Source organism: Melanostigma gelatinosum (assembly GCF_949748355.1).
Source record: "Melanostigma gelatinosum genome assembly, chromosome: 18".
Lineage (NCBI taxonomy): Eukaryota > Metazoa > Chordata > Actinopteri > Perciformes > Zoarcidae > Melanostigma > Melanostigma gelatinosum.
Window position 1 is genome coordinate 16,061,978 of NC_136651.1, and position 19,774 is coordinate 16,081,751.

General features: G+C 43.3%; 1 protein-coding gene across 1 annotated transcript in view; it reads left to right on the forward strand.

The window, feature by feature from the left end:
• Window positions 1-19,774, forward strand: part of whrna (whirlin a) — a gene marked incomplete at its 5' end in the record, with an annotated part of 116,672 nt that overhangs the window by 83,740 nt on the left and 13,158 nt on the right. Inside the window, 4 exon segments of the mRNA XM_079289508.1 lie at window positions 2,112-2,148; window positions 17,299-17,511; window positions 18,514-18,735; window positions 19,304-19,336. Of these exon segments, the coding sequence (XP_079145634.1) occupies window positions 2,112-2,148; window positions 17,299-17,511; window positions 18,514-18,735; window positions 19,304-19,336 (505 nt within the window).

Consider the following 19,774-nt stretch of genomic DNA (forward strand, 5'->3'; position numbering starts at 1 on the left):
ACCTTACTGTCACAATTCATTTTACATTGTCTGTGGGTTAATCTGATTTAACTTGTTTAACTCACTGAACACTGAGGAAATTACCAAAGATGTTGTACTTTATTCTAAACTGTGAGTTTCAGAAATGAAAATTGGCACAAGAAAGAATTAGACTTGATCGGTGCAGCAGTAAAAAAAGACTTCACCGAGATAATGAAGATAACACAGAGAAAAAAGAATCCTCTGATTCTAGTTAAGTAGAAGCCGAATGTGATCAGGCGTCCGTCAGAACTCAGAACTCTCATTCGCTCCTTTTTCGCAGACATAAAAATGCAATATGCAGCTCTGTTGGAAAAATGCCAGAGCTCGTTTCAAAATGCCACGCCTGAGAAACCCATCTGCTGCTCATGACCTGGAATAAATGTGATCCCCAACAACCAAATTAAAGTCTGCTGTAAATGCCAGACTCATTTTCTCATCAGTTCAGTAACACACAACCTGACAGCCCGGCAACTCTGAACGTGTAATTCCTCCGTTTCACCCAAATAAGCGGGGGCTATGCCGGGTATTTAACATTTACCCCACAAGGTGATGTTCTGTCAGAGTTATTAAAGTGTTACTTGCAGAGGCAACACAGAGAGATGGTTGTTCCCTGTACGTTTAATCATGTTTTTAAACCATCTCTCCGCAAGAACATTAAGCCACAGCTGCAACAACAGCAAGTTTTTTCTTGTTGAATTTTAATTTCACATGTTTAACAATCCAAAAGGGAACAAATTGGAATATACACCAGGAGGTAGTTACACAAGATCAAACGCTGGGTGCTGTGCTGCCCTAAATGAATGTTTTACTAACTAATTAGTGTCTTTACTATGCTGCATACACAAACTTACATGAAACACTGTTGTTCTTTTGAATTATTTTACATTCTAGATAGGACTTTAAGTTAGTGCTGCGCACAGTTTTTCCATTTAGTATCTGTCCTAATCCTTAAAGACTACCAATGATCTGGCAGTACAAGATTACAAAGTACAAAGAGAACAGCCAAGGAGGAGACAATTGAAGAATCGGTATGAGAGAATGGACGAAATGGCTAAGTTGGTCTCAAAAGTCACCCGGGTTAATTGAATTTGAATCCCAAAACGTCTGTCCACGCTGAGTTCCATTGCAGGTGGAACTGCAGTATTTTGTTGACTCTGCATTAATTATCTTTTTATTTTGTTACTTCTGTCCCTGAAGGCAGTGCTTTGAGTTGTCGCGTCCACTCGTGGATTTAAAGCCTCTTACTTCGTGTTCACTTGAGGATGTAAAGACAGCTACTCGAGTCATTTCACTCGCGCAGGAATATGGGGCTGAAAAAAATGACACACACATTTCAAAACACTTTTATGTTTGCAGAGAGAGCGCGTCGGTGTGCGTTTGTGACATACATTTTGATGTCTGTGCTTTATATTCATTCAATTCATGGAGGACATGGACGTTTTTTGCAACATCTCTTAAGAAAACATGACAGCCATGACGAAGATTTAAATAAATCTGTGGTAGTTACTGCATCAACCTACGGTCAATGAGAAATGTATTCAAAAAGCTGAAAAGCTGTCAGTCATGATGTTCAAAAATCCGCTTTACCAGAGCTCCAAAATGTGTGTGTTGGAGAGAGAGAGAGATACATACAGATATATATTGTGTGTGTGTGTGTGTGTGTACATGTGTGTGTGTGTGTGATCTCTGTATTTGCTCATCAGTTTGCCTGTTACTATAGAGTGCATGTATGTGCAGACTGAAAGTATCTTCAATCCCACAAAATGACTTCTTACTCAGCACTGAGAAAACATTCAATGTCAGGTGGAGGTCATAAAGTAGCAGATCAGCAAAGCGTCCATGTCCTGTAAATTGTCCCTCAGAGCGTCATTTGATATTGCACGAATCAGAGTGATGGTATGGTGCACGAGCGGGCTAATAACTCATCCACTTTTTAATTTAGATGACGTTTTCTTGGGGGGGCGGGGGTATTTTTATCCTTCATGTTTTGACCATATTGTGTGTGCATATGTGGACAAGATAATCTGTGTGTGTGTGTGTGAGGACTCAACTATCCCTCTGTGATTAATTCTTCTTCTGCTTCTCTGCAGCTTCTCGATGGACAAAGGAGCCTCTGCAGCAGGAAAGGTGAGATGCACACACAGTCCGACTCATTTCCACTCTGTCTGTGTCTGTGTGCACAACAAACACAGGACTACTTGTGTTATTGCGTGTTTCTCTCGGGACAATGATAATCTGTCTGTCCGACCGTCTGTTAACTGATCACTTTTTATTTGGGATAGAGGTGTTTCTAATTGTTTGTCCTCTCTATTTACATGATGACGGCGGCGGAACATTAGAAACACCTCTCAATATATTGTAGTCTATTGGAAAAACAGGCTTTGTGTTATTTGCCTATACCACCAAGCTGTCCTTAAAGGGACAGTTCGTATTTTTGAAGAATATTTTCTTTGCTGTACCTTGCTGTCAGACTGCCCTTGAGGCTACAGCCAGCAGCCAGAAGACTTATATAACAATAGCATATAACTATACTCGACGATACATTTTCACCTTGCAGAACACAAAAGTAGGTGATCCGCTGCCTCAATTGGTTCGTTAGTTCGGGTTATTGTATGACTACACATCAGCACAAACAAACCAACAGATCAAGGCAGCTCCCGAGCTCTGCTTGGTCAAATTTATGTTTTTGTCAAAGGAGTCCAAGTTTTGAAGAGAGCATAGATAACGGATTCAGTTCCCATTGGAAAGTGCTGTCTGACAGCAAAGTGAGGCAGTGAAAATATTCTAAATCGAGTGTACACTTAAGCTGATATTGATTTTTTTAGGTGTCTACAATATATTTTGCTTCTACCCCTGTCAGAAAGCAGTCCTGTGCTGGTGCTGTCTGTTTCCCCGAACTGGGGGCGTGCCGAGCACCATCAATCATATGTAATGAACTGGCGATGGATAAATGCCACATACAACGGCACTTCAAAAAATCCAAACTACCCTTGTAACTCACTCGCCCTACCGTCTAACTTTACTGTTGACTTTAACTGTGACTTTGCAAAGCAAGAAAGCGTGTTCAGGAAAGGGGAAATAATAAGAGGAGAAAGTTGGAGGAGACAGCAGCTAACGACAGAGAAAGAAAGGAGGGTGAGGGAGAGAGGGGAGGAAGGTGACAGGGAGAGCTCACTTTTCATTATGGAAGCTCTGATAGAGGTTCTTCTCCTGACAGACTGGGGAGGCAATGTACTCTAGCAGCACAGAGGGAGAGAGGGACATGCTGGATGTGGGAGGTATTTTGGATGGAAGAGGAACATATTTTCTCCAGACTTTGGTGCAAAGAGGTTTTAAAAGTATATTTCATAGCCATACGATACACATCGCTGTGCCCTTTTTTGGCAAAGATGCCCTTTTCAGATGAATATCTAAGATGGATTATGTATGGGCGGGGCACTGCTGACAGCGGCTCTGAGATAAAAGGGTCAAAACAATCTGCAGGACATTTATTAGATGATAAAGTATTTCCACTATATGCTGGCTGCCAAACCAACAAGTCTTCTTATGCCGCAAAAAGGTTTGTGCCTTCTCACTCTGTGGTTGAGGTCTGGTTAAGTTTACTGCTTGGTCAAGGGTTAGGAAAATATCGTCTTGATAGTGAAAAGAATCCAACACAGACTGTTGGTAGGGGACAGGACACAAAGGGAAATCTAAGACTCGCTACAGGTCCACTTCTTTCCATTATTTTCCTGAAGTTTCTCTTCTTTTCCCTCTCATCTCTTCATTGACTTTGTACACAGTATATTCATGCCACCACTGGAACTGACAATGTTGTGGATAACGACGTCATGCTTGGTCCATCTTTGTGAATGAGAAAGGGCTGTCATTATTTGGGCAACTGCAAGAGGAAAAGTATAGGTCTTTTAAAAGCATTTGAACCAATAACCCAGGCGGTCACCGGTCTCACATAAACACGTCAGTCAAAGCATTGCAGCTGCAACAGCATAAAAACAAGCTGATCTATAATACCAGGTGCATTACAGACTGTGTGTGGTGGTTGAGTGTGAAAAAGGGTTTATTTTCCTCAGCAGCCTCCATTCGTCAGCCTTGGGAATTTATGGCCTGGTTTCTTTCATCCTCTCCTAGGATTTACAGGAAACTTGCCTTTCTCATCCAGTCTCTTATGTGTGCAGAGAAATAACTTGTTCTGATGAAAAACTGCCAGACCTGTGAGGTGGGAACTGTGGACACTAACGACTGCACAGCAAAGAGGGGCCAGAAATACAGGGTTTCTATATGTTCTCCTTGTCCTGGTGCAAAACTCAGCAACCTTTTTAAAAACGTACCTTTCGGAGAGCGTCATGCGTGGGATCTGTACTGTGTTTGCATTTCTGCTTAATTCCACAGTGATAAAGGATGCTCAATCCGAGCCTTCGATGTTGCTGTTTTATGACTGGTGTCCTTGTTTCACACGTTTCTCGTCTGCCCCGTCGAGAGTCTGTGCCAAACACAATGACAAGCTAGGAATTTGATGCAAACATCTGTTCAGATCCTTCCTCAACATTCCCAAACATATCACGACATTTCGGATCCTTCCAGTAACTTTATGTGAAACAACAACACATGCACGCACATGCGGTTTTAGCCCGTCCGTATTTCCCAGCTGAGTTGATGTCGGGGATCAGTAAACCTTTATAAGACACTGTGCTAAGGCTGTCCATGAATAAAGACATTTTTTGTTGACTAATTGGTTGGTTGATTTTATCAACAGATCAAAGAATCGCACAACAGCACCACTTTAAATATGGTGTTTACCAGAGATGTGCTCAGTAGTTTATTGGAAATAACTCATTTTACGTGAATAAAAAGCATGAAAAACGACTACCGGTAATTGACTTAAGAAAACTTAGTAGACTAAGACCAAAACGACCATTAGTCGACTAATCTACTACGCGGGGGCGGCTCTACACTTTCCAATCCACTCAGGTTTAGAAGCGAGACCAAACATAAAAGTCTGATCAGGTGTGAGACATTACACTGACAGTTCATTTAGAAATCCCTCAATGAGGGGAGAGCCGAGAAAGAGCTAATTCTGAGAGTCAAAAGAAATCATTATCTTCAGTTTCAAAGCCCATTTTTGTTAGATTTTCTCCAGTCCTTTCCTTTGTAGCTGTCAAAAAAACACCATGACACTACTAATGGTTACCTCACTCCACTACCCAGCCCTTATTTCTCTTATTCATAGCAGAGCCGGGCAGTACCGATAATAAAAGACAGAGCTGTTCAGTCAAGTAATGCCGAGACAATACATGTGAACAATACATGCTGTGCCTCTGGACTTCAGAAATTCAGCATTTTCCTTTTTAAAGAGATACCGGTATTTATACTCTGGCCCGAAAGGTTCTAATGCCTCGAAGCAGGACACTTTTGTCTGCCATATGTGATCAGCAGTCCAATATTAGACGCAGCATAGTTTTGAGAGGGTCGCTCCCACCTATCACCCCTTTTATGACTTCATGCCGGCGATGGCCGTTACCAGAGGAATTATGTATTCTGGTTGTCTCTCCCTCCATCCCCATTCTTGGGGGAATTTCTTCAAATTAGGCCGATTCGATTTTGCTGGTTGAAAAATCACTGAGACCTTTTACACAATTTTACACAAATGTCTAACAGGATAAAAAGACGAGGTGATGACATTTTGGACTGCGACATGACTGTTTGGCAGAGGCTTACAACCATAATTCTAGTTTGCATCTCTTTCTCAATTTTAGAGGGTTTTTATTAGATTTACATTCACCAGGTGGAGAGACACGACTTTAAATGATGTTGTTGCTCAGTATCAGCTCAGTTGCTCTGATCGGTTATGGTTAGATATTGGAAATGTCAACTGTGTCTGCTACAGGGAAGAAAAGATCGTAAGCTAAACATGTTCAATGCAAAAGCTTGAAGCCTCTGTGTAGGATTTTAAAATGTACTTGACCGAAGTGGGAGTGTCAGAAAACACATGCGGCAGACAGCAATGCATGCCAGCGGTTGTATATTATCAGTTAGTATGTCAGTTAGACAGGAAAGAAGTATTTAAAGTTAATCATTTATAACTTTTTATAATTTACAACGTTACTGTTTGCAGTGTAAAATGCTGACTATATCTCATAACGTTAATAAAATAAACAAGTGAAAACACCATCCACATACTGCAACTTCAAATAACCTAAAGGTAATTATAGGAAAAAATGACTTCATGCACAGTTTGCTTGATGGAATCTCGGGGCTCTTACTGCCACCAAACAACAAAATCTGTGAACAAACAGCAGGGCAGAGACATCGTTGTGCGGTAGAAGGTTTGTGAGTAACACAGCGGCGTGCGGCCCTCCTCTCTCCATGTATGCATTTTATTATTTACGTATGAGTAAATGTGTTATTGCTCGGTCATTGTATTGTCATTGACAATACAATTGCTTGTCTTCCCCTTTGCCTACGCATTTATAGCCTCTAGTTCCTTAATCAGCTTCTTACTCTGCCCAATGGGGTCCAACATGAACACACTGTGAATGAACCATGTTATATTTGTCTGTACACTAGACTGTGTTGGAAGAGATAGTTCTCTCGCACAGGCCCTGTCCTCAACTGAACTGAGGTATGAGTAATACTAGTGTAGCCTTCCAATCAGGTAGAGCCGATCCGAATTGATACGGACATCAGGCAGCACACACTGCTGCTTATGTACGGCAACGACACAGGACTGGTGGGGTGTGTCCTCAATGGCTGATGTTGATCTAGCTGGGGGCTGTTTTAAATCCCATCTCACAGTATTTAAAAGATTGAGGATAAGTGGTAAAGACAACCCTTGGTTTAATCAATATATTTCCTCTTTCATTAGACAAAGAGATGCTGTCTGAGCCAAAGCAAAGAAAACTAAGAACCCTTTCCATGGGACTCTTTACAGATGCATTAGTCACATTACATTATCTACATAAAGAAAGAAAGAAATATTCAAAATGTAAATATATATATATATATATATATTTTTTTTAAATGAAACTATCTGGAAGACCCTGAATTCTTGTGTAATCGAGGGTAGAACTAATATTGCAGACACTTTTAATGGTCATTTTATTTCAGTTGGTTCGATCTGTGGTTCCAGTAAGACAGGTGTACATGTTGCAAAAGGAAACTCTGAGCCTCTCCCATGTTGCCCTCTTTAACCGTTTTCTTTTCGACCCCACCGCAACCTCACAAGTTCACCAAGCTCTATTGAGACTAGATTGTAAAAAATGTTCTGGCCCAGATTAGATTGAGTTTTACTTTCAGAAGAAAATGGCTGCAGATGATATTACAAAGCCTACAGCTTCTGTTTTTAAGTTTATTCTCCAACGCCATACCCAGTACCTGGAAATCAGCTGTGGTTCTCCCTGTATTAAGGGGAGGAGACCCTTCTGAGTGGAATGATTTCTGTCCCTTTTTCAGACTGGAATATCTGCTATGGTATTTGTTTAGTATTTAAATCTCTTGTGAAATTTAAATCTCTTGTGGCAAATTAAAGAGATTAGATCAGGCACTAAAGCAGCAGCTCTGCAAGGTACTCATGATATCATCAAATCCTTTGACAGTAAACAACGCTGTGCAGCCTCACTTACAGTAAACAAAGGTTTCCCGCTGGGATCTATTTAAGCTTCTACCATATTTTCTGTTTGTATAAATGACTTTATAAATCCAGTTGAATACATATGTAGGCGGATGACACAGTGATCTATACATTGGCACCCTCTTTGAATCAGGCCATAGAGCTGAACTAAGAAAAATACCAAATATATGACATTCACTCTTTCTCCCTCTAAGGGAGCTAATCCCACTATCTTGACATTAGCAGGTACATGTATAGAAATGTTTAATGGTCATATGTTGTTAATCTATTGAAAAGGCACAGGCCAAAACTGGGCTTTTTTAAATATAAAGAAAGAAATGCTTTCCATTTGAGGTCATTTGAGGCGTTTTATATGAATGGTCTTCTCTGTACCAGAGGAGACAAATGTACGTGTTGCTATTTATTACCAAAACATTGTTAGGCAGACTACCTGCTTATATCTCAAGCCTTTTAACCTTTCGTACCAGCAACTATAGCACTAGATCTACAAATTGGATTCTGTTAGTTGTCCCCAGGGTGCCCTCAGAGCTTGGTAAAACTGCTGTCTCTTTGCATGCACCAGGAAGCCAGGAAGCTTCCTGGCCAGGAAGACACGGCTGTCAATCAAATCTGATCAAAGCACAACCACACAGTCCTGATTGTCAATTCAACTTTTATTCATTTATATATTGTGCATGAGCATATATAGTGTACTGTATATAAGGATCTTTCTTTTTTATAGTTTAAGACGAGGACTATTTTTGATCTGTGGCCGTTTTTGGGCTCCTTCTTTCCAATCAAGGCACATTTTAGACAATAGTGTCTGCATACTTGTTTTGTTATCCATATACTTTTGGCCATGTTTTGTATTTACGTTTTTCAGGCGCTTTAATATAAAGCACAAAGCACATGGCCAAAGCTAATGGCCGATGCAACAGCAGCTCCAGAAATACCTAAGAAGCTTCTAAGAACGCGAAGGGCTCTCGTGAAGGCAGGAAATGTTGTAAATACAATTTTTATCATTTGAGTCAAGACAACTAAGTACATGTAAGGGGACTGGATGCTGCTCTTTTCCTGTGTGTGTGTGTGTGTGTGTGTGTGTGTGTGTGTGTGTGTGTGTGTGTGTCTGTGTGTGAGAGAGAGAGAGACCTTAGGGCCAGGCAGCATGTTGAGAGGTCATAATTCACACTCCTGCTGCTTCTCCACGTGAGCCAGAGAGCTCCTGTTCAAGCCGACTAACCTCACAATGTGTCGACGCATCCTCAGCATACATATTAATCTCTTTTCGATTGATCTGCCGCTGATTGTGCTGCTTGAACAAGCAAGGAGACCTGTGTTCATCTTTATACATTTCGGCGTTCTCCTGACACCGCTCCCTCGGCTGGTGACCGTAGATTCGTATCATCCCAGCGGTCACATCCGCCATTCTTCTTCCATCCTGTAATTGAAGCCCAAAGGCCAAGCTAGACCGATAAGCTAATTAATTAAGGATAGGTCACAAAGCAATTCTCAATCATTAGATCTGCTCTGACCCCATTTAGGCCCTGATCTTGAGCAAATGAATGTTGTTTGAGAGACAACAAAATGCATTACAGCAAATAACACCGGGTAAATATTGCATTTGTCAGTCAAACCTAATTTGCGTCTTATCAGCCGCTACAGCCTCGTGTGTGTGTGTGTGTGTGTGTGTGTGTGTGTGTGTGTGTGTGTGTGTGTGTGTGTGTGTGTGTGTGTGTGTGTGTGTGTGTGTGTGTGTGTGTGTGTGTGTGTGTGTGTGTGTGTGTGTGTGTGTGTGTGTGTGCGTGCGCAGTCACGAAACCTTACAGGTGTGCTGTTGAGGTCAAAATGAAGACTTGAAAAACATGAAATGTTTTTGCTGAAACCTGAAGGCATTCAAAGATAAACTCCTCTGATTCAACAGCTGTTGGTATTCAAAACTGGAAGCTAGTGAGCTGAACCTCAAGATGTGTGTCTTTTATCAACAAGAGAAATCCTTTAATGTCTACTGTTTTTCAGCAGCAAGGTACTAAATATGGGAATTAGGATCATTTTATCTTTGTACGTCAGATCAGACTGTAGCATGGAAAGCTAACCATTAGTCCTTGTGAAGAGCAACTCCCTTTAGGGTGTGGGGGGTCAGTTTTGCTTCAAGTTAGGAGCAAGCCAAGGAAAGATACAGAGACTCAGTTGATATGTCGAGATGTTTTTTTAATTTGCACAACTGTAACCAGCATCTCACTCTCTCGACCTGGAAAAACAAACCTGCCAGACCTTCGGCAGCACGGTAACCATGACATGCTTTGTGTTTGGGCTGCGTTTCCGTTCACAGACTGGTGGAATTGATGTGGTTTAAAGACGCAAGATACCTGGCAGCCCGTTACATACTATCAAGATTATAGATGTCCAGATTTTTAACTCTGCCAGCTTTATGCCGGCGCTGTTGCAGTGATGCTTGTAAGAGAGTGATTTCAAAAGCAACAGATCCTGCCCGTCGGCCCCGCTTCCTCACTGATACACATCGATACACGTCCAAGACGACAGCAGCAACAGTCCAAAGCCTGCAGCTGAAATATGTCTGCACACAGCTCATCACGGTCTGAACTAAAGGAGATCAACTCAGAGCTCAGGAGCAAATATAGATACTTTATAAATGCCTTGACAAGTGAGTCTGATGGGGGTTGTAGAGTAAAAGTAAAGTCTCTGAAGATATGTTTGCTCAGGACCAGCTTGGTATCGACACAAAGCAGATGTGTTACCGAGATAAGACGAGGTTATTGTGTTCTTCAGAGGGAGTTGTCTGAATGTCTTACAGCACAGGTGTAAGGGCTCACATCTTAGCATGGCCGCATGGCTCTAAGTCTTGTTAAAAAACAACTTGGCCACGAAGCTGCTGCTTTTGCAACCTGTGCAATCCGTCAAAAATATCAAGTATGCAAACGCTGATTAATGGGGTTCGATGCCAGCACTGGTTTATGCCATCTAATCTGTCACTCATCATTTCAGTCCTCTCTGTGATTGAGGGGACGATTCATGTCAGTTGTGTACAAATGACGTCTATCTCTGTGCAATGTGATGCATAATAAACGTCAATCATTAGCAGCGGAGATGCATGGACAATACTGTCCTGTAACCATGAGGTCATGCATACTATTTTACAGCCAGTCCTCTATGACGGTGTTTCCCAAACTATGTTTCTCTTTTAAAAACTCTTTTAAAACTGACAAACCATCGCAACCAAATTCACAACAGGCATTCTCTGTGAATTGTGAGCTGAGCAAAATTGTGCATCAATGAACGTTCCAATGAACGTGCCATTTCGAAGAGGTATACCTTTGATCAACAACTCATTTGTTTCATGCGTGTGTTATAGAAACGTATACACATGTCATAAGTAGGCTTCAATTATCAGAAGAATATGAACCTTTAGGCTCGCTCACGTGGCTCAAAGGTATACTGCCGATATGAATCTTAAATAAAAGAGGAAATTATGGAGGAAAATTCTAGTACCTATCAAAATCTGCTGCGAACCCCATCTATTTGAATGACTGCTCTATAAGAGCCTCAGGTAATTACAACATACATTTCTGATCCAATCACATGGACTGATTCCGTGATATGATATAACATATAAAGTATGCTAATAATTAGTTCATTGATGCATGAAAGGGTTTAGCAGACGTGCCCCCCCCCCCCCTCAAGCATAACACTCACAGAGAGTTAAAGCACAGAGGGTTCAGAGAAGCGACCACTATTTCTCCCCTTGATGAAGTTGATCAGCAGTCCTGAATTGCGATGAGAGCGGGGTCGATTTCACTCCTTGGTGAGTGCTCAGAATGAGATGGAGACTGGTTTGAGCCTCGTTATTGTTATCAGTGATGGACTTAAGCTTCTCCATCTGATGGAAGAGAGTTACAGCTTGTAATGTGATAGAATCAGCACCCACTCACCCAAGGTAATATTGGTATATGTCAGCTTTATTGTGGAGAGCGCCAGTGATGTAGTAAATATGTCTGTGATCATAACTGCCTGGCTTTTTAGACACTCTAAACTTTTCATATATTAAAGTTCTGTCACCTGGGAAGCGGTGATGGAATTGAGAAGCTAATATATTGGGCTTTAATAAGACTAAAATGGTGGAGGTGCACTTGTTCTCTCTGTAGGATTCAGGTTTTAATACCAGGATCTGCCCTGTGAGGTCAGACAATCTGTGCCACCATCATGTGCAATACATTTTTGTAGCGTTGGCATGGCAATCTTTCCTCTCCTTTATTTTCAGTGATTTTCCTCATCCGGCGGGTATTTTCAGAGATAAATAGGCTTAAACTCCCTGCGAGAAAAATGTCCACCCAGTGCAAACACATTTGGGGTGCAGGGATGTGAGAAGCACAAATCTCTGTTTCTTTTTTCTTTTGATAGAGTGCAGCGAGTAAACACACAGCTGGAAGTGTGTTATCTGTGGTTGGATTTTTCTTGGTCTGTTTTACTCAATGATTAAAAGTTGGAGATGGCTCAGCTGTTATCTTTTTGTTTGGAACTTTGGTCACATGATATCAGGTTGTTGTGCATGAGGGAGGGAGAGATGGACCCCCCCCCCCCCCCACCCCGTCCTCCAATTACAGTAGAGACAATCAGGATGACAAAATCATTGATATTGTTGGCCATCGTCATCATCTTATTTTCCCAGCCGTCCATTGACTGAGCACTGACAACTGAGCTGTCTCCATGACAACTGAGCAATCTCCATCCACTGATTAGCTGCGACTTCTCCACACATTTCCTGTGCAGCTTTGGTCCCTCCCTCTCTGGTCCTCAGTCCTGCAGGTCAACTTACTTCACTGTAGCTGATACTAGCACGCATTTGAAATAGAATTTGTACGGTGGTCAATGAGAAGCTGTTTATAAATGATATAATATAAAAGTTTTTTGTTAATGGTAGAGATGAGACAAACATTATTCATCCCAGGGGAAGTTGTTGTGCAGCAGTTGCGATTCAGAGTGGAAATATACAACATATAAACAAGCAAGGTTATTAATAAGGTGCAAAAATGAAATGCACACAATGCCATCAATGTGACAGGATAACGGTAATTATCATGAATATAAATAGGTTAACGGTAAGATGCAATTTCTAAATATTGACATGCCAAAAGTAAAACTCCGTAAAGCAGTCAAAATAACACAAGCTCCATGCTCGTTAGCTAAGACTCCCTGTTGCTGTCTTTACTTAGTTTAATACTGCCACATCCATTTAGAACTCTTATCAAACACATGCGTCATCGTGTCTGGTTGCTAAAATAGTCACTCACCCGTTTGCTTCTCAGAATTGCTACAGACCTTGTTTTTATTTAAACAACAGAGCAGATCTGTGGTTGGTTTGGTCGACGATGTGGGTTTATTCATCCCAGCAACCCAGCCAGCAATCTGATGTTGTTTTTCAGGAAACCTTCAGATGAGTCATTTCAGAGTGTTTTCAGATAAGCAAGGCGTAGTGGAAGTGTTTGCAGGGAAAGAGTTCTACCAAACAAAAGAGGACAATAGTCTCGTATCTATTGGAAAATGCCTTTTTTTCTTTTACTTTGTCTGAAAAAAAAAACTGAAACCAGCTAGAGCAGAGATAAGGCGTGTGACACTTCCAGATCCGGCTTTATCTGATTTGCTCTTTATCAATTGAATGTCAACAGTGATCGTTGTTGTTGGTCACTGCGATAAAGGGGCCAATCGGCTTATCTGGCATTTAAGAAACCCAGCCAGAGAGTGACCTCAGAGATGGATCGGGTCCAACAAACTACGCCTCATGTGGTCCCATTGGGTTCTCGCCGCAGCGCCCTTGAGTTCAGTAACCGGGACAAGGATGCTGTGGAGGAAGTTTCGGCGTAAAGTGTTGGGATGATTGAGATTCAGGCAGGTGTTGGGGTCTGACCATATGACTTCAACATGTGCTGTGAACTAAGAGAATCAGGCCTTCCCTTTTTCAAGCAAAGGTTTCATCCTGATTGTGGTTTGATGAGCGCAAACCTCCTCTGAAGGAATTTCACACTAGGGTGTGAATTTCCCCCCCCCAAAAAAACCATGGTCACCTGAATGCACCGCTGCAATCTCATTGACCGAGGGCCAAGAGACCCCAGGACCCCTGTGGTTCAACCACTGTCCAACAAAACTGTCTGCAACTCACACCTCATTGCTTTTCCCACCAATCCCTCCGGGGTAGAAGGAGGCACGCAAACGCTCTCTTCCCTCTGGACTTCGTCCTGGAACAAAAGATGCAACGGGCTCGTCTCTCCCCCCCCCCCAGCACCACGCTGACGACGGAAGGCCCATGAGGACCACAGGCCTCATCAAACCCTCTGGCAGGAAGACAAGGACGAACCCCCTCTCTCCGCCGACGATTACCGGGAGGAACGAAACAACGTTACCTCAGCCGACGTTCACCCACAGGCCTCATCAACCACTCCGGCAGGAAGACGTCTAATCCTCTCCTGACCGATGATTACCGGGAGACGCACGGACCACGTCGTCTCAGCCGAAGTTTCACTGTCCCCGCTGCAGCGAGAACAGATCGGACCCGCGCTTGCTCCAGAGCGAGCTGCGCCACAGAGGACCGACCCCGCGGCGCTCAACGGCGCGCCGATGTCCGCCGAGCCTGCGTCCACTCCAGAGCGAGCCACGCTACCGGGTGCGACCGACTCCTGAGGACCGAGCTACTCACCGTCTGCGCACGCTCCGAGAGCCGCGCTCCCGAGTCAACACTCGAGGACTGATCGATTCCCATCACGGGAACGAGCCCCATCGAACGAAGCTTCTCACAGTAAGATTCATTGCATCTGGGCTTAGCTTAGCATAGCTCAGCATAGCTTATTCAGTTATGTGTTATTACTCCCGCATCCTGTTGTGTTAAATCACTGTCTTGTTACACCGCGCCATCGCGCAATCAACGCGGACCACGGACCCCCGCTATATTGTGTATTGCCTGCTGTAACTGTATGCATTAGGTCCTTCGCTGCGAGGGAATGGAGAGGTTGTGTATTATCACTGAAAGATTGAATCTATGGTGGCCAGACCTTCGTCTCACCGACAGAGTTTCGGGGTGATAGGAAAACAATGCTCTCATCTCACCGCAGTGATAAAGATCTGTTTTATTTGTTTATTTTCACTTGTTTTATCACACTCAGTGTGATATTCTCTCCTCATTAAATCAGCTCTGTGAGTGAAATGTGGAATCTCGGCTATCGTACATAACTGCCGGCAGTTCTACCGACAGCGGCACTTTGTGTACGATACGGCCAGCGCTCTCCATTCTCACTACAACGCGGACCGCACACAGAGTTTGATCCATGACCCCCCTCCTCTCTCTCTCTCTCTCCGCTCCCTCTCTCTCACTAACCTGCACACACATAGTCAGCAGCCCTTGGGTAACCCCGTGCCCTCGAGTGCCTCACACACACATATAGCTTTGAGCTAATCTAGCTACGTGCTGAACAGCCACCACATGTAGACGCCGGGTCCCCTGTTGGCTAACCGCCATTTTGGGTCGCACGCATGAGAGACGTCACCACGTCCTAACTACGTCACACGTCGCTGAGCTGTTCCCTCGTTCCCCTCCACTTTTGTCCGCGTCACTCGACGCCGCCATCTTTGTAGTCTTTAGCTGTAGCTTTAAGACTCTCCTTTCTTTACACACACACATACACACACACACACACACACACAGACACACACAGACATACACCCTCATCCATTTTATTCATTCTTTAGGTATTAGGCATATAAGTGTGATAACGTTTGATAACGTTTGTTGGTTGCAATATTAATTGATTTGATCATTTTCTATTTTGATTTAATAAACTCTGTTACACTTTAAGGAGCAGTCGTCTGTGATTACTTGTGTATATATATGTGTAATGAAACTGTATGTAGTCGCCTTGTGTACGAACTTAACCCTTCACTGTCACTTCGAATGTGTAGTCGCACCCGACTATTGACATTACGAGTGGCCACTAATGATGAGACTTAGTTTTATCGTTTGGTTATTGGTCCCTGTTCGCAGGGTGGTGCCCCGTTGTTATTAATAATCATTAATAATTGTTACATACATTAATAATTCTATTGATGTCAAGAATTCAGTTTCTTAAATGCTGATAACCCAAACACGCTCCTTTAGTTCCCAACACAGGGTAGCGCGTGAGTTCATCTTGGGCATTAAACAGTTGTTTGCTCTGCTCAGAGCAGGGACACTGGGACGACTACTGCTGACGATACGGAGGGACGAGCACGGGCAAGAATTGAGAAGGAGGTGAAGGCAGGGAGTGAAGGAGAAGGAGGGGAAGACTGCGCCGGGCCTTTTTCCTCCTCCTGTTTCCATCTCGTACAAACGCAGGCAGACACAGACCCCGAAGCTGTGACTTTGAAGTGGTGTCTTTGATTCGGGAGTTAATTGCAGAGAAGCTGCATGCTAGCGAGCAGATAACTTGGAAGAGACAAGGATCGGGCACAGAGGAAAAGAGGAGCAGATACGGAGCGGAGAAGTGATATTGGCAGCTCATCAGTTTCTCAAGATCAGGAGTGTCAGCCTTCTGATTGGCAGAGAAGCCAGCTGGCACACCGGAGACGGATATGAAAGCTGTAAATGAAAAAGAAACCAAAAACCTGCCACCCACATGTGTGAACGTCACCGTTTCTGTCCTGCTGCAAGCTGTGGTGTTAGTGTCACAAAGCATCCACGATAATGGATGATGGGACAGAAGGAAGAAGGAAGGATGATAATTTATACATTCGGGATGAAAAGACTGATGCTTTGTTCCGTGTATGTGGGTGTTATTAATATTCTTTTCCTGTCCACCATGATCGGTTTCCTGCCATTGTCTCCTCCCTCACCCCCCTGCTCCTCACCGTCACCTCTGGGCCTTTGCGATTATCTGCCCTCTTTCCTCCCTGTCCTTCTTCCTCCTACTTTCCTGTTGTCTCCTCCTCCTTCATCAACCACCGTCATCCTTGCAGTTTGAGTAAGCCGTGCCAGACATCTGCCTGTCCTCATCCTCCACATCCCCTCTCTCCATCCTCTCCATCTTTTACACTTTCCACATTTTTGCTTTTCTCCTCCCTCTCTCCCATTCTTCCTCACAACCTTCCCATCACATCAGAATCAAGTGTATTGCCAAGTTTTTCACATACTAGAAATTTGCCTTGGTGTTTAGTGCATACCACAAACATATTAGATGTAATGCAAAAGTCAAGAAACGTAAATACAGAATAGAAGAAACACAATTAAATGATGAAAAATGATATAATATGACTGTTTTATACTGAGTTTTTAATATGGTTATGTGCAAAAGAATATGTGAAATGTACAGAGATTATAGTCCACCCTCCTCCACTATCCTCTTCTCATTTTTCACTCCTTTCCACCCTCCTCTTCTCCATTACTTCCCCTCTAAACCGTCATCCTCGCCACCTCTCCCTGTCTCTATAAAATCTTACATTACAGCTGCTGACATTCACCTCTACTGTATGATTGTCTTCCTGACCGTCCTTTTTCTCTCACTCCATCACCCACAAAAAAAGATGGCTTTATTAGAAAAAACAAAACAATAAATGCATTGAAAAATGGAACAACAAAAATAAACGTCTTCTCCATCTTTTGTCCTTTTTCTTCCCCTCTCCTCCATCTACTCCAGCCTGGCTTTTACAAAGGCGTGGCGGGCTCACAGGTCACCCTGTCCAGCCTGGTGAACCAGTCGCGGGCCATGCTGGAGGAGCAGGCGCGCCACTTGCTGACAGAGGCGGAGCGCCAGACCATGGGCTACTACGCGGAGGAGTACCGGGACGGACACATCGGCGTGGAGCAGCTGGTCGTGGCGCTGTTCGAGCTGCTCAACACGCACGCTAAGGTGAAGGACGTGGAGGCTTGTTTGAGAAAGGAAAGATCAAAAGAGAATCAATCTTTCTTTCTGCAGCACTCTGTGCTCCTGTACAGTCTCTGTGTGGGATTGCTGCAAGGTTTGAATTGAAGCTTTCTAAGCCCTTTTGAGATTCATACTCAGGCTTTTTGCTGATGTTTACAGTACTGTTTTGTTTTCCCTTCATCCCCTGCTCTCAAGTTTGTTCTCACAGCAGTCTGCAGTAGTTCACCTTGTAAAGAACCACAATATATCAAAGGCGTTTCATTTCATACTTCTTAAGAACATTGCTGCATCACACAGCCACAGAAAGCTTCTCCAGCTGCCTTGTACTGTATCTAGAGCTACTGTGCAAATCCCGTACTGGATGGGTTGTTTTGGGGTTAGTTTTTGTCTTTATTATACAAGGGTGGAACAAATTAATCTAAAATAAGATTTGGGCTGGAACTTAGTATAGATTTAGTGGGAAATTTAAACGTAATCCTATCAGCATCACACAAAACTCAGTTTAACGATTTAAACCAAAGTTAAATCGCCGGAGAATACAGTTCTGGAGTGATGGAGCTCCAGATTGTATAACAAAAGCCATAAATAGGACAATCTGTATTTGTGTCTGTATTTATCTGTTTATCTCACACTTCAACTTTAAATGATCATTGACTGGTTAGATATACATTTCTCTTCTTATAAAAGCACTCAGAGGATGAAATCATTCAGAAAGCTCAGGGCAATGCTCCCATCTCACTAATGCAGATATTCTTCAAGCTCAAGCTCCATCTCGATTGTAATCTGTGTTTGGAGAGGATTGAACCGACATTTAAGCAAAGACTGAATGACCTGTTTGGTTGAAAATAAGGTTCACAGTTTTGGTGAAACAGAATTGTAGGAGAAAAAGTGACTCAGGCCTTAAGCTTTATCTTGCCACCCGCTCAAAGTCTGTTACATCATACCTTTGCCTCCTGTCTTGATACCCCCCCCCCCCCCCCCCTTCAGTTCTCTCTGCTGTCAGAGGTGCGAGGCCTGGTCACCCCACAGGACCTGGAGCACTTTGACGGGCTGGTGCTGAGACGGGAAATTCAGGCTCTAAAAGCGCGACAGGGGACAGCTGGAGCCACGGCGCTCCAACCAGACTCCATGTCCATGGTGTCGTACCCAGACACCCTGACCTCGTCTTCAGCCAGCTTCATGACCAACACCACCCTCAGCTCTGCGCGGGTAGGCTGGGCTCATCAGAACGATATATAATGATGTAATTAGTGGGTGTGCGTGGGAATATAAAATGTGTCCATATGTGGATATTTTTGGGGAGAAAATTGTCGCTCTCTTCGCTTAGAATTAATATTCCACGTGTACATTCTGGCATGTTTGAAAGTGCAGCAACAGCTCAGGCAAACAAACAATTTTGATGGATGGACCTGAATGTTGCTGTTTTATTTTTCTGGTCTGCCTCCCTGTCTGGGTTGTTCGGATGTGTGTGTGTGTGTGTGAGAGAGAGAGAGAGACGGAGGCAGAGAGGTTAGTGCGATATATTTCCAGGAATTACAACATTCTGCTGTAAGGCAAGGCAAGGCAAGTTTATTTGTATAGCACATTTCAACAACAAGGTAATTCAAAGTGCTGTAGAAAAGATCCTGCTGTGGAGTGGACTTTATGGGGCTGAACAATGACACGTTTCAATGCCTTCCTGTTGAGATTGAAAAGTCTTTTGACGAACATTTGATAGGTTGTGTTTTGCTTCTACCTCAATAACCCCCTCGCCCCAAAACCCTCTCCCCCTCTGTAGGAAAGGCTGCTCTGGCTGATAGATATGATGGAGGTAGGAGTCGCTGCTGAAAGTGATGAATGCTTTCCAACACAAACCCACAGGACACACACTAAACAAGGGGGCGTAAAGTTCCTTGTGGGTACCAGACACACATACATACCTTGGTTTGTGGTTTTGCAGTGTTTTTCTTCTTTCTTGTTTTTCCCTTCCTCTACCTTGATTTGGACAATATCGGCAGTGCTTTCAGAAAAGTGTCTCCGCAGTCCGAATGAACAACAGTCCTAATAGTGTGTTGTGGCTGTACAGGAAGTCTCTGGTAAGGTTTGTGTGGCTTAGATCACTGCTACAAAGAGAAAATATCGTCTTTTGAGTATATTGAGCAGCAGGCCGACCATGTTTCTGCTCGTGCCCAGGAGAGGATCTCCAAGACAAAAAAGTTCTGATCTTACAGTCGCGTGACAGCCCAAACCCTCTTTTGCATTATAGTGA